General features: G+C 43.1%; 1 protein-coding gene across 2 annotated transcripts in view; it reads right to left on the minus strand.

Annotated features, from left to right (window-relative positions):
- Positions 1-9,140, minus strand: part of UBE2G1 (ubiquitin conjugating enzyme E2 G1) — a 29,095-nt gene extending 19,955 nt beyond the window's left edge. Inside the window, exons 1-3 of one of the 2 annotated variants that reach the window (XM_075771908.1) lie at positions 8,795-9,084; positions 5,884-6,112; positions 2,405-2,470 (exon numbers count right to left, since the gene is read on the minus strand). In XM_075771908.1, the coding sequence (XP_075628023.1) occupies positions 2,405-2,470; positions 5,884-5,911 (94 nt within the window). In that variant the 5' untranslated portion in view covers positions 5,912-6,112; positions 8,795-9,084. Of the gene's footprint in view, positions 1-2,404; positions 2,471-5,883; positions 6,113-8,794 lie in introns of both variants that reach the window. The other variant, XM_075771909.1, reaches the window with a different exon arrangement.
- Between the last annotated feature and the right edge of the window lie 6,490 nt (positions 9,141-15,630).

The raw sequence follows: 15,630 nt of genomic DNA on the forward strand, positions 1-15,630 counted from the left end.
CCCCTGCTGTGTTTGCCATTAAACAAGTGTCTGCAACTCTAACTTAAGTAACTGCCGAGTGCAGGGTGCATACTAAGCCCACAAGTCTTTTTTCTCAAGATGAATGTGGTGTTTGAGTTACTTTTGTGTCCCAATCAGCTGCCACAGAACACTGGAAACACAAAACATACTGATAAAAATATTTGAATTCCATAATATTGTTTAAACCTTTAAAATAGTTATGCTTCCAGAATTCATGTTCTAAGCTTACTGCTGAGAATCTATCTTCAAATTAGTATCACGTAATTTTGGTAGAAGTTGAGATAAACTGTCTCCTGAAGAGCCCTCTTTGGCTAGACTGCTTGAAGCATACAGTGCATCCCATCACATCAGAATCTAGCACAGATTAAAATCACCCAGATTAAAATGGAGACTGAATAGGTCTGTTAAAAAATCCTAGTAAGGCCTGAATTTTGGGGGAACTGGTATGAGTAAGGGAAGAACAAGGATAGTCAAAAGGATCAGAAGAACTTCAATTCTGAAGTCCACACCTGAAAGGAAGCAAGTATGTCACCAGGAAGCATTCAGTGGTTTGCCTATAAAGAGTCAACTGCAGCACAAGGCCATGTTCATCTATCACGCTCAGTATAACAGAAATGCCACCTTCATTTTGTCCTCAGTGTCCAATACATTTTTCCGCTCTTAAGAGTCAGACAAGCGTTAGGTGGGTACATGCATCTGCCTGTATTTGAGATTGTCACCCTCAGCAGCATTCAACAGAGATCTTATCAGGATAAGTAGTTCCTGAGGCTCCATTATTATCTCATCCCAAAGCAGATGTCAAAGACAGGTCAGATGAATCACACTCTACATCTACTTATTTCTCTCACCTACAAAGGAGCCGAAAGAGTTTCAGATGTCTAACTGCATACAACTGCAATAATTTGGCAAGACAAGTGTCATTCTAAGTGCCAGTCATATTAAGGTAGTTGAGTTTAACACGGACAGCAGGAAAAGTTAATTAATTTAACAGCTGTTTGCAAACCACCACCAGACTAAAGCTACAGAAAAATTCCATCCAAGTATCTTCTGAGCAGTCCTATACACATCAGTCATGAAACAGCACCACTGAACAGAGCCAAGAGCTCTAGGATTGTGTGGTTTATGTACAAGACTAGAACACGATTCTAGGAAATCCACTAGGAAGTCTGTATCACAAGACTATGCCATAGGGAGATGTTAACATCTGAAGAGTTCATCAGAAGCTTTCTTCATCATATGCATAAGTTGTTGTGCAAGTCAAGTACACTTTTCCAGCTTGTTTTCTCTCTTGCTTATAACATGTCTGCATACCCTAATTTGAGCTATATTGTTATTCAGAATTGTTTTAAAACATTTCTCTAAGTGATTCCTGACAGCATCATCTTTTAGATCAGCACCAAGTGCAAGCCAGCTAAAAAACCCAGCCAGTTTGACATACTAGGTATTGTGACGACTGCATGGAAATAGGTTTCCCTTAACAATTCACATACAGAAAGACTGTATGTGAAAGCCTTTACAAAAGGTTTCTATCAAAAAGTCTTTACTATTATTCTAAACCTGTACAAGCACCGTTAACATTCATGCCTAGCAGAGCAGTTATTTTTATGGAATCTTATTTCATTTAGATTGCTATACTTAGTGTTCTTAAAAGGTCTGGATATCTGATCTCTGTTCCAGCTGATATGCCCTGGCCCTAACAGTAAAAAAGAAAAGCAAATATGAACATTTACAGGATGGCCTGAAACTCAGACCTACTACATTCCGTAAGTGAAAGATCTTGCCAAGAGCAGTCTACTGACACATATCCACACACCACTGAAGTGAAGCACAGAGCAGGTGCAACATGGTGACAGCACAGGCCTGCATGTGAAGCATTACCCTGATTCTGTTCCCATACATTGGGACAAAACGCAGACAGTGCGAGTTTCAGGAGTCACGTGCCCTCTTCCTCACCCAAGCCACCTGCTCTTCTTTCTCCAGGCACCTAACTCTGCACACTCATTTTAATATTTGGTTAGTTCATACTTTCAGAACAGCAGCCACCTTTCAGTTCAGTTCTACTTCATTAGAACCTAATCTTTATGCTGGAAAAAATGCAGTATTTTATTTTTAATGCTTCCACCCTGTTCTATGCCAATACTTGAAGCTTACTTCTGCAGAATACCCCATATGCTTAAAGACATTCAAAAACCCCCAGACTGACAAGCGGCAAACAACAACATTTAGATCAAAACAGAGGTTGCATTAAACACATTAGAAGAAAATTTAGCAGAATGCCTATTTGAGGCAAACAAATTTTACCTACAAAGTTCACTTATTTTCAAAATGTGTAGAATAGGGCTTGGGGCGGGGGAGAGGGAACCCAATTTATACCAATACCAACCACAAAAGGGACCAAGTAATCCTACTGGGGTTGAATATGCATATACTATTCCAATTCTTCCTTGTGCTAAAAAAAAATAAATATCAGAGATACAGAAGAGTCAAGGCAGAATCAGTTATAATTACAACACGTGGTTTTATTTCACTCCACTTGATTTATCCCAGATCAGGTTTTTTTGTTTGTTTGTTTAAGAGAAAGACATTTATAGCAAATCAACAAATCCTTACAGTTTACATTTATGCGGCACATAGTTTTGGAATCACTATCAATCACACAAGGCAAGACATTTTAGTGGGATTTGGGCAATTTAACACCTCCAAATAAAGATCTTATCAATAAAGCAGGAATTGTTTTAATGAAAGTATTTTCTCAATAGGTAATATTGTAGGTAAATATTTTACAAGATCTCCAGCAGCATTCTCCCATTCCACCATTCTCTAACAGAACACATCCAGATATGTCCATACTTTGGTGTAACTTACTATGCCTTGTTTGGGGGTAGCAGAAAATGAAAGAACTCATCATTTATGGTAAGCTTGGTTATTTCCCTGAAAAATTAGTAAGCTGACCTAGCCAGAGCCAACTGGCTGTGACTACAGCTGCCCCATCAAGGGGTAAGCTTATGAAGCAGGTTGTTATTGCTTCACTCTGTTCAAGCAGAGTTGAGTCATCAAGCCCCTCTGTTCTGAGGTTTACTTAAACCTCACTTTCCAGAACTGACAGCATCCCTGAACTTTTGCTCTTGTAACTGCTTTCATAAATACTCTTTTCTTTGAAGAGGCAGAGTTCAGCTTATTTCTGCAAGAGGAACATTTAAAAAAAAACCAAAACAAAACTAATGTGTGCAGCTAGTAAAGTTTGGCACACCTCACATTATGTTATTTGCAGTGCAACAGAAATTCAGGCTACTTATACTGCTCAGACTCTAGTCACTGTAACAAGGCATGTGTTTTAGCAGTGATATTATCTATAAAGTCAGCATGAGCAATGTAGTTTTGACACTTCTGTCAACACATCCGTACAAGAAACAGGATTATCTTATCTGCTATAATAATGGACCCTACATCACAAGAGTGTCAAGGTGAGTGGTACACACATGCCATACCCAAGCATCCCAAAAAGCATCACAACAATGAAGATTGAATAGCATTTTAAGTGATACTGAAGTTAAGTTTGACATGTGCAGGCCCTTGGAGTTTTAACTATTCAGGATAATACAGAATATTACTGGTCATACAAACAACCCTCTCCAAGTGGGCCAATAGGCAGAGTAGCATTAATTCAATACTTCAAGATAATCACTTGAGTAGTACTGATCTGTAGACAAACCTACTGTAAACCAGTAAATAGCCAGTACTAAACTGTAAACAAAGGCTTCTTATACCACCAGCCACCCAAGAGATATGCCATCTCAGCTTCAATCTATAAAGTGATTTTAATTCCATAATTCCCTCAGAATTCACTACTCAAGTATTTTAAAAGTAAATCCTATGTAATTGCCAGAAAGTCACCTAGCTCAACATTACAAGATTTTTTTCACACAAGGAAGTAAAAATGGTTGAATTGTCACATTAAGCATTTAATACAGTTTTTCAACCTGTTAAATTTTAATTAGACATTTTTACTTTGAAACAGGAGCTGTATACACTTTAAATTGAAACAATGCCATGTTTCTCATGTTTGAGAAAAACATTAGTGTGATTTTTTTTTAATATCCTAAGTTGGAGAATATTTACAACACAATACAATTTCAGCCAACAAGGGCATGGTTATTCCCCCATTTTCAGTAATCCACGTTTATGTTAAAGAGGACTCGCACTTCTGGTTCCACTGTACACTACCAATTTAACTGCACCCTCCCTACATGATTTTGCTGGATGAACTAGACAAGTCCTGCCTACTCTAATAAGTCCCTGTGTCAGCAAGGATTTGGCAGAAAGAAGAAATAAAAGCAGTCAGAGAAATGCCCAAGTCTGCAAAACCCTTGGGCTTGACAGCTCTGGAGACCACAAGAGTAGCTTTACATTCAGTTGTCTCCTGCCTCCTTTTAGAGAGCATAAAGTTTTGGGGCTGTATAGGGAATACAGTTTATCCTCACCTCCCCTGGGGGGTGAACTCTGCTAATCCAGTGCTACACCAACCTACATACTTGCTATTGACTTTCTTTTGGAAGTTCAGAGGCACTTCATTCTTTTAGTTTTTCTTGCACCTTACTCATAAGAGGAAATGGACAGGTCATGGCTTCTATTTCACATTATTACCCATCCACCACAAAGTACCTTTCTGCAAGGAAAAAAAGATCTATAAGAAAAATATGTTTTCTGAATTTTAAGAGACTTCCAGAAGCTGCTAGAGTTTACAATTACATCGATTCATGAAGAAACAGCCATTTAGCTTCACAGATATCCACAGAAGAAAACCTCCCTTCAACTCAAGCTAGACTAGTCCTCTAACTGGCTTTAGTAGTCAAAGATCCCCACTCAGCAGTTCCTTTAAACACTTAAAAAACCCCAAAACCCACTACACACCAAATAAATAAAAGCTATTCAAAGTTCTGACTATCTTGATTTGAACTGTTCTTGTGCCTAAATGGGGGCAAGCACATGTCAATATAAAAACAGCTACTATACTAATCTGGTGATATAGCTCAGCACTTCATTAGCAAAGGCACTATGAAGCTCCTTAGTATCGGAGGGGACACCATCCAAAAAAGAAATATCAACCCACATCTAACTTGAAGTTATGTTTTGTGACTGTCATTGAACATCCCTTCTCCAAGAGCATTATCAGCATCCAGAACATGCCACTTAAGTTGTCAAGCATGTTGTATATATGGTGCTATGGTACTAGTTACCTGCTCAAGTTACAATACAAGCCAGCTTGCTCCAGAAAAAAATAGAAGTCGCTCTTCATACACTTATTGGAACAACCTGGGATTACGTTGTCAAGTTTCTTCTGTGTTTTGATAAGACCCTTGGTTTTAAGTTTCACTGACAACCAAGAAGACTTACCAGTTGACCTTCACTTTAACAAAGTCTTCAAGAACCAAAACAACTCATTTAAGTGCTACATGTCATAGACACCTATTTTCTTCCCATATGCTTTGGATCTTAATAAAGGCATTATGGAGAAAACAGGTAACCATTCTGAGAATGGTTTTACATTCCTTTGTCCTCCCGTCATTGTTTTTTCCTCTTGGCACTGAAAAGAGCTAGCCAGGGTCTCGCCCATTAAAGAATTTCTATATGCCTCAACTGCTCCATCATCATATGGGTTTCAGATTCCCCCTTCAACCTCCCTCCACTTCTGGATGTCTTGCTCCAAGTCTAACAGCTCCAACTTCAGATCTCTTGAATAATGCTAATTTAACGAGTGAGTGATCTAGAGCAATTTAAATTAGTCTAGATCATAGGACTCATATCCACTGCCTGTTCACTGTCCTCCAAAACCCAACCGCTAGACACAAACCAATGACTCACCACACTTGATATAAAGCAAAAGCTGCATGTAGCAGAAGGACTGAAGTATCAGCCCCACCTGGGGAAAGAATACCACAATGTTGATTTTTGTTTTGAGGTCGCACAAGTAGTGTGGGTGTAAACAAAGGGACACATTGGAGCAGCTGAGACTTGGAAGAAGACAGCCAGCAGTAGGGAAGGAAGATCAGACATCATGAAGCTCAGTCTCTGCATTGTGACTTCAAGTAGCCTGCCATCAGAAAAAGCAGTGTCAGAGTCTAGTTTCAGCTCAGTTCAGAGGTTGCTTAGGTTATCACATATGGAAGGAACTATTTTCTTTCTTAGGTCATTTACTCCAGATAGGCCTTTTGAAGAGTTCAAGACTTTTCTTCAGTACTCACCACACAATTAAGTATGCATACTCACAATCACTTTTAATATGGTTTCATTTTTTTTTAAAAGTACAGGTAAAAAGAATACCAAAGGCACTAATATTACTTAAAACATAAAAAGCCCACAGAAGAGTTGCATGTTACATGCAAATGGCTGCAATACAGAGTCAGCACAGTTGAATCAGTAGCAGTACTAGAGGTAACTGGAAAGGGTTACCAGTTTTTACCATTAGACATGAAGCCTTCAGAAAAGTTTGAGCAGAAAGGTAAATAGCAATTAACCCCCAAATCTAACAGTCTACAAGTCCATTTACATATCCAACCAGCCTGTGCTTACAGAAGTTCTCAAGACAAGAAGGAAAACCTACACAACAGAAGCTGACAGCTAAACGTCAAACTTTGTTTCATGGAGCAGAACTAGCTAGTTGAAAGAAAAATTCCAGACAGCCTAAGAACTATATTAAGTTACCAAAAGCTCATTTTTATCAAGTTAGAGAGCAGCTATTCTACACTATTGCTTCCCTAGAGGGATCATTTATAGGAAGGAGAAGCTTCGCATCAAATCCAGTCTGGAGCTCCTGTAGTAAGCCTATACCTAGTGTTATTAGCATATCCAAACATGCAGACACCTCGATGAATGTCAGTAACAACTTGAGTAGTTAACTAAGGCATTAAGAGGCGCATGCTTATGCTCAGGGGTGCAGCTGTGATATGTTTGAGGCTTTTTTTTTTTTAAAGAATGTCACCTTAAAGGGGTAAAAAAAAAAAATAATCCTGTGCTAGTAGTTAACTCTGTTAAAGTTTCTCAAACTTATCATCAACTAAACCCAGAAGATAGTGCTGGAGATGGAACAAACACACCAATTAGCTTGCTATACCTGGTTATGCAACTTCACCTCCTTACTGCTACCAATATTATTGTCCACCCTTACACTTTCAAAGACATTACTGAAGTCTCAGGCCAAAATCGTCCTCCAGGAATTCCTGTGTCACTCTGTTACCCCGTCCCTTGGTACGGCTACTCAGCAAACTTGAGCCAGCGCTGTATTTGCCCGAGTTTAGGTACACCTAGCACACATTTCCTTATCTGGGTATGAAGCAATTTTTACGTACGGGATAAAAAAGGCAATCGGATTCGCCCAAGGTGCCAGGCAGACCTGTACGTTTTCTCGAGGGGATTACTCTACCCCGGCCGCAAAACCCCAGAAGGCAGAAGATGCGGGGGAACATGTGCGAGTGGGGGAGGGAGAGGCGGCAGGCTCCTCACCGCACCGGGCCGCCGGCTCGTTTCTCTTTAAATCTGCCAGCAAGCGACACATGGAGCTGCATTGTGCGCCCCGCCGCCCGGGCGGCCCCGCGCATGCGCACGACCGGCGGGCCGGGCCAGGTCCCCTCGGCGGCGGCGGCCCAGCGCGCACGGCCGCCCGCCCGGGGACAAAGGGAGGGGGCGGGGGCGCGGCGACAACTCGCGACGCGGAGCCAAGCTGCCACCTCGCTCCCCTCAGCTGCGCTCCCCGCCTCAGCGACGGGGCCGAGCCCGGCGCTCCGGCCCTTCCTGTCCCCGAGCCCGGTCTCCAACTCCTCCTTCCCCGCACCCGTCCCGCCCTCTCGCCCCCGGCGGACCCCCTCGCCCCTCCCTGCGGGCTCCCCCCCCCCGCAGCACGCGGCGGGCAGCCCCGCTCACCCTCCTCAGGGCCAGGTCCCCCCACACCCCCTCCCCGCCCGGATCCCGGCGCTGCCCGGTCCTCTCTCCCCACCACCACCACCCCGTCAGTGCCTGCAGAACCCCCGGCTCTTCTCCTGACAACAAAGGGGGAAGCGGTCTCCCCCTCCCGATCCGCCCTCCCCGGCGCGGGGCACGGGAGGTGAGGGTGGGAGGCGGGACGGGGGCACCTCAGGTCCCCACAGGAAGGTGTGGGTAGTGGGGCGATTCACCCTGGGCCTAAAGTACCGTTTCCAGGGGGGGAACCTTCCCTCCTCCGCTTCTTTTCGGTGCCTGGCAAACATCCCCTCACACCACGGAGACTTCCTCGCACACATCCCCCCACGCTGCGGGGAGGAAAGCTCCGGCTCCTTTCTCTCCCCCCCCCCCCCCCCGCCCCAGGGAAACAGGGCCGCAAGAAAGATCGGGGAGGCTGCCAGGCGCGGGGCGGGGGGACAGGCGAGCAGGCCCGTCGCCAACCCCCACTTCCCTGACGGGACGGGGGCTGCGAAGGAAACGCTTCTCCCCGCCATGACGGCCCTCCGCACCCCTCCCCCCGGCTCCCCTGGCAGCGATCGCCAGGCAGGCTCCCCCTCCCCCCCTCGGCCTAGTTCCCTCAGCTCCCGGCTGGGCAGAGAGCGGCGGGGGGGCCGTAATCTCCCCTTCCCCCTCACACACACACCACCGGCCGCCCGCCCCCTCCCCCGAACCGGCACCCCTTCCCCCAGCGCAGGCCCCGGCCCCTCAGAGGCCGGCCGGCCTCCACTCCCCTCCCCGCTGCTCCCCCACCCCTCCCGCGGCGGATCGCCTTCCTCCCGCCGGCCCCCAGCCCAGCTACCTGCTAGTTGTCTCCGCAGTAGCAAGGCGGATTGGAGCTCCGTCATTCTCCCCCTCTCTGCCCGGGGAGGGAGTCCCAGCAGCGGCGGGGACGGCGCGGCTCCTGGTGCTGCGAGCGCCCGAGGCGGCGGCGAGTGGCCCTCAGCCCGCCCGCACCGCGCCCCCCGGGGGTCTGGCTCCGCGCCGGCCGCCGCCACAGCACGCAGGGTCCCTGGCAGGGGCGCGCGGCCGTGACTCCGTGCCGCCCTCCTCCACCTCCTCCTCCTCCTCCTCACCGCCGCCACCTCCTCTTCCCCCCGCCCGCCAGGAATTTCACTGCACTCCCGGCCGCGACGCGCAGGCGTACTCCGGCCCAGCCACCGGCCCTACCGCGCCGCCATCTTGAGAGGGGATGTGAGGCGGGGAGGCGGGGTGCGACGTCTTTCGGCCGCCATGTTGAGAGGGTCGCTTTCCCCCCCACCACCCCCCCTCTAGCCTGCAAGGAGGGAGGGAGCTACCGCTGAGGACGACTTTCCTCAGGGGGGGCGCAGCGCTCTGTCCTTCCACAGCACGGTGGTTGTGCTGCCGGCTGTTTTCCTGGCTGCCTCTGTTTGGCACCTCACTGAGGGCAGGGAGGTTTGTCTGAGGGGCAGCTGGCGGCTCCCTGTGAGAGACACGTCTTCCCTCAGTTACCACACTGCACAAGACTATTCTCGCCTACAAGGGCAGTAAGTAACAAAAGCTGTCTAGGCATTTTGTCCCTCCTCAGTCCCGCTTGCCCTCAGACTGCAGCTATCTCCCCAACCCAGTCAAATACATGAGGATTTGAGGAGGGGCTAAAAAGAGCAGCTAAAAAGAGCAGGCTAAAAAGAGTTAGCAGCTGCTAGATAAAAGTTGTGCATGCAGAATTGCTGCAAAATGTAGGAGATTTTTGTCTGTGGGTGTGATGAGGATGCTTGTGTGAGGGGGAGTGCACTGCTGCGCTGAAGATGAGAAAGAAAGAGTTATAAAAGGCCTAAGTCAAACCCCTTGTTGTGCTTGTGAGGTAAAGGGACTCTCCTGCCTTAGTTTATCTCTGAAGGACATAGGGTTGATTTTGGATCTTTGGCAAAAAGCCTTCAGTAAAAGAGCTTTTGGGAGATGACCACAAGTCTGAGGACAGGCACTGCTGAGAGGAAGAGCTAAAAATTAAGATAGTTTATGCCAAAGAATTAAGTAAATGGCCAGTGAAGCACTGACAAAAATGCAAATTGACTGTATATTCATGTGTTGACTGTGAAAAATATACTGTAAGAAACAGGTGTGTTTAAAATAAAAGCTATCGGCTGCTCTGCTCCTCTGCCATAGACTTTGAGCATCCTATTGGATTCTCTGATTTTACATTTTAATTCTCAAGGAAATGCTGTTTCTGGCTAAGTGGATGAACAATTATTACCAGTGACAGAAAGTAGGAAACTCCCTGCTCTGTTGCAGAAAGAAATTACTACAAAGGGATTTATCCTGTATCGGTTTGCCAAAATGTTCAAATCCTTTGAAAAAACAGCTCGCTCTCTTTCTTCTACTACAAGGGGTTTATTTTGTTTGGGAACACCAAACTTGGCTTGCAATAAAGGAAAGAGAACTAGCCCATAAGAGAGATGGTTTTAGTTGGCAATGCTGAAATCATTTCCCATGCTGTAATTTGGAAGGCCTAGCGTAGTCGGAGAATTTCAATACTGTGCTAGTACAATTAATCAGAATACTATTCCCAGATATTCTTGCAGTTCTGATTAAATCGGCGTCCTCTTTAATGATTAAACTAGGATGATACAAGACATCCCACGGTGTATGATACTATTACTGAAATTCATCTCATAAATAGTGTTCTTAGCCAAAGAAAGCCTTTGTGAAAGTCTTTCTCCTTTGTAGATTGACTCTAATTCCTAAATATATTTTGTATTTGTATTTTGTATTGCTCCAGTCAGATTCATTCAATCTTAAGAAGCAATCTATCCATTTAAACATAGAAGGCTATCATGTGCAAGTGCATTTCGTAAACTTATTATGCTAAGAGACAGTCACCCAGATTGGAATTCAGGCATGTTGATGGGAAGTGACTCTATTGTGAATGGTATTTCTCTTTCAGGAATAAAAAGTAGGCTTTGTTCACAATGTCCGTTAAGCCAGCGCTAAATTCACTCAACTTTCTGTACCTGATGTCAATTCAGGCATGAGTACACGTTTCTGACAGTTCTATTAATAGAGGACCTAACTACAGTGTTGAAGACTGAAAGGTTATATGAAACAATTCTATTTCTATTGCATTCTATTAATCAAAACAATCCAGAATTGTTCACCATTAGGTCACTCACTGGCAGTGATCTTAGTTAAGAAGGAAGTTTTCTGCGGTCTCCTGTGGCTTATGTATGATTTTCCTTGTAAGGAACATAGGAGGCTGTGCGTTGGGAAAGGATAGGCTTTAAGCTGGCACAGATGACCTGGATTCCTTTATTCTAGCAGCAGATTCAACCCTAGTTTATGAAAGTAATATGTGTTTCATTATAGGAAGCACTGGCAACTTGAAGTACTCTAACCTCGCTCTGTCAAATCACCTTGCATGCAGCTGCAAAACGTAGAACATGGCTACTGCTGGTGAGGGCAGGTGTGTGACCGAGACATAAACTAGTTTATTGTTTCCTTACAGCAATGAAGACTCCATGGAATCCTGTCATGAAAATGAAGCCATCATGCCACAGCAGAGTGGGAATTCTGTTGGCTCACAGTCCATGCTGCCTGTCCTTAACACAACAGGCTATCTGAAAAGAGATAAAAGCCTTTCCCTGGCTAGATGAAGTGATCTTCTGTTCTGTCAATGCCTACTTTCTGTACTCCCTATGCACAAACACCTTATCCTACTGTTTGCTGAGGCAACAAGCAGTACATTTCAGTAAAAGATCTCAAGATAGGAGAGATTGTTTCCTTAAATTTGTGTTACTGTCTCTGGCATGCAGCCTCTCTGCAACTGTCTCTCCCATCTCTGCATTAAAAGGAAGGGCAATAAGAATTTAGATTACTTTCTCTTTCCTGAGACCATTTCTTGTATAATGACTGTTCTGATCTTACAGTCATTTGCCGTGGTCCTTACTGTATTAATCTTTTCCCTCGGCAAGGGTATATTATCATAATTGTTCATCTTGTGGTTAGAATAGGAAATCCTGGAAGTTTTTCTGTCACCTTAAAAAGGATCAAGGTTTCACATTCAGCATCTTTCTTTGCTTGAACATGATGTCTTTCATTTTACTTTCTCCCCTAATTCCTCATTCACAACACAAATCACAGATTACACTAGTAGATAGTTTTTGCTCAATAAAGAGTCTTCCAGCTGGATTCACACTGTTAGCAACATCTGCTCCCCTACTTCAGCTTCTTGGCAAAAACGAAAAGCTGATGGTAAGATAGACATAGCTCCTTGTAACATGTTCTGCAATGTTCATCGAATTTTATATGCTGGAGTCAGTGAAGAGACATTTTAAATGGTAGCAATATGAGTTATCAGTTTTTAGGCTTAAAAAAGTTCTCATTAGGCAAATGGGGACCATTTATACATCCATCATAACATTTGCGGGCTTGAGTTTCTTGCAGTTTACATCTAGCAAACAAGTTGTTTTCTTACCAGTAAAGGCTAAGTATTTTTAAGGGCTTATATTCTGGATCCAAATTGTCACCAGGAAAAAGTATCAGTGTGCTAGCTGTGGTGTACCCGTTTACCCCCTTACACTTGCTTTTGCCGTGCATTTGCTGATATATAAGTAGTTTGCTCTAAGGAGTCTCTCTTTGAATAAGTCTTAACTGAGTTTGCTTGTGGGTAGTAAAATCCAAATTACTTCTTCATATATTGTATGCAAAGGTAACAGTTGGCCAGTATCATAAAGGCAAATGATCTGAAAATCCCTTGTTAAGAGAGAATTTGGGAAAAAGGAGACAGCAATTCACTGTATTTTGTCTTCACTTCATAGCTCCCTGCTGGCTTGAGTAAGAGCGTAACAAGGACTAAAAGCTGTTTTGTTTCCAATTAGGTATGACCTATAAATAAAGTAGGGGACTAAACCTGGGCTGAACACATCAGTCCAGCCAGAAGTATTTTGCCTATGTTGGAGGGTACTCCTGCATAACAGGTTCAAAAGTTTAACTGTTACTCAAATGTTGTTGGGCTCATGTTTCACTGGGAAGTGGGGGGGGGGGGGGGGGGGGGGGTGGGGGGGGGGGGTGAAGAAGCAGGGTTTCCTGGAAAAGATGGACCACTGAATCAGTAGCATGGCAAACAGAGAGAAACCTGGTATGGGAGCTGCTGCAGCTGCTACAACACATCTCTTCAGAACATACCTCCATGCAGAGTATGATGAAAATGTTTATAGTTGCTTGTATTGTAGCAATGTTTAGATTCTCCAGCTAAGATCAGAGTCCCACTGGGTTAACACTAATCCCTGAGGATCTCCTGTAGAGGTAAGACTCTCCATTCTTCCGTAAGAGTCCAAACAGTTAGGTTGGATGTGTGTGGCAGTCCATGGTGCTAAAATGTCTTGCCCAAGGTGCCAGAACAAGCCTGTACTGGAGCCAGAAACAGGACTTGATCCTGACTTCCATTCCCTGATACATGAAACCATAATGGCTTTAATGTTCAAACCTCACCATGTGTCTGTCTGTCATTCCTTAATAAATCCAGCAGTATTCCACCTAGGTCACTGACCAGAGATAAAGGTTTCAGTTGTGGCATGAAGATTGGAAAATGATTGCTTGAGCCAGGGAGAAGGTATGTAGATGTAGACTAAGTTGTTCGCTGAAGGGTGACACCTAAACAAAATGGTTTGATGTGACTTTTGGATAAGATTTCTGGTATGAATCATCCTTGACAGAATGGTCATGGTAAAACAGTCTCTGAACTGCAGGAAATCCTTATGGATTCTTACGGTGGTGTTTACTCAGACTTTTGGCAGGAAGGCACTGTTTAAGACTTCGGTAAACCGGAATGACCTTGTTCTAAACTTTATTTGTAAAAGCTTAAACTATTACTTAAACAGATAACATTCTCAGCTGGGAAACTGAGACTTTGTCTAGTCATCAATGTTAGGATCAGAGTAAAATCCTCACTTTTACACAACATGGACATAATTTCTTCAGAATACATTGGATTTCTTCCCTCATTATTAGTGAGAAACAGTTGACTTCAAAATAGAACAGCAAATGAAAGCAGCAGAAATTAAGGTAATGATGAAAGACTGGCTCAAATGCCAAAATAGTTATGGGAACAGTTAAGCTAAAATGAAAACTGCCATTTCTAGCTCATATTTCTAAAGCACTGAGTGTGAGAAATTTTTGCTTTGCTACCTGCAAAGCCTAACCTAATTGACAATCAGTTTAATATACCTAATGGAAAGCAGTCATGGGATCCACCACTGTGTCAGTTTTCAATCCTTGGAACAAATACAAGGATGTGAAATATGAGGCAGGTAGTAATTGATTTGCCTTTTCTGAAATGCTGGCATGTTACTTGAAGAAAATAAATATCAGTATTCTTACTTGAAGAAAACAAGGACATATATTTGAGAATGGTTATTTGTACATAAATTTGATGCCAGAAATTAAAATACTGTTTTCACTACTTCCTCTTTCTATTGTTGGCTTAAACCAGAGATTTAAATAATTGATTCATGATTTTAAATGGTAGGCAGGAAATCTTAATTTACATGATTTATTTTAATCTTATTTTACATTTGTAATTCTTAATGCTTTTATTAAATAAAAGCAGATTCCTTGTGCTTGGCAGGATCTTATTTCTTGTCAATCAAAAGGACAGAAGTAGTCATTGATTTAAGATATATCAACATATATCTATTCAAACTTTTGATTCTGTTTTTTTAAGTCATTAAGTACTATTTGAGATCTTATTTTTATTAGATGCTGATTATTTCTGTTAAGTTACATTTAGATGGAATTCAGTTAAAATGCACAAAGGATTCATTAATGAGATGAAAATTTGTTTTTAGCTCCCTCAACTTCCAAGATATTAATATTACCAGATCTTATCCTCCCACAAGTCAGAACTAATCACCCTGCATCTTGATTTTGTTCATAGTTTGGAAAAGGGAAAAGCAAGCTGGCTTCCTTTTTCAAATCCCAGTTTAGTTCTCATCTCTGAATGAACCAGTAATCAAAATGAAACTTGTTGAATAAACTGAAATGAAGAATTCACTTTCTTTCTGCACCTGCAGATGAAGCTAGTGTTGTAAAAAGCTGGTTCAGCACTCAACATGCTATTTCTAGCCACTTACTCAGTAACACCCACCAGTTTGGTGTTTTGACTTTCTCTGAAATTTCTGCAGCAAGCCTGGACTGCTTGTATATTTTGTACTTAGTGATTCTAGATTTCACTGTAGTGTATGCTGCCCTTATTTTACATCTTATTTTAAATAGGACTGGTTTTAAAAGGACAGACATACTTGGTTTAAAATAAAGAATGACACTTTAAAAATTGTTTCACCTTTTAAACTGATAAATTCTTCGCTTTTGTTCACACTTTGCAGAATGTCTCATAGTTGATACCACTTACCTCGAATTGTGGCTGATAATTGTTGGTTAAGATTATATATAAAGTACTCTGCAACAAAGTTGATTTTTTCCTGGAATCGTCTAGAACAGTAAAGTTGCAGGTCTTTGAGATACACTCATATTTGTACATGATGTGTTCTAGCACCTTCGCTAGTACAAACTTAGTACAGTGCAGAAAAAGAAAGAAATTATGTATGTGTGACAGGTAGGTATTTCATAGCAAATTGTCATAGAGATTAATGGAGCAATGGATATAATTGTAACCTGCACAAG

This window comes from Balearica regulorum, chromosome 19 (genome assembly GCF_011004875.1).
Source record: "Balearica regulorum gibbericeps isolate bBalReg1 chromosome 19, bBalReg1.pri, whole genome shotgun sequence".
NCBI lineage: Eukaryota > Metazoa > Chordata > Aves > Gruiformes > Gruidae > Balearica > Balearica regulorum.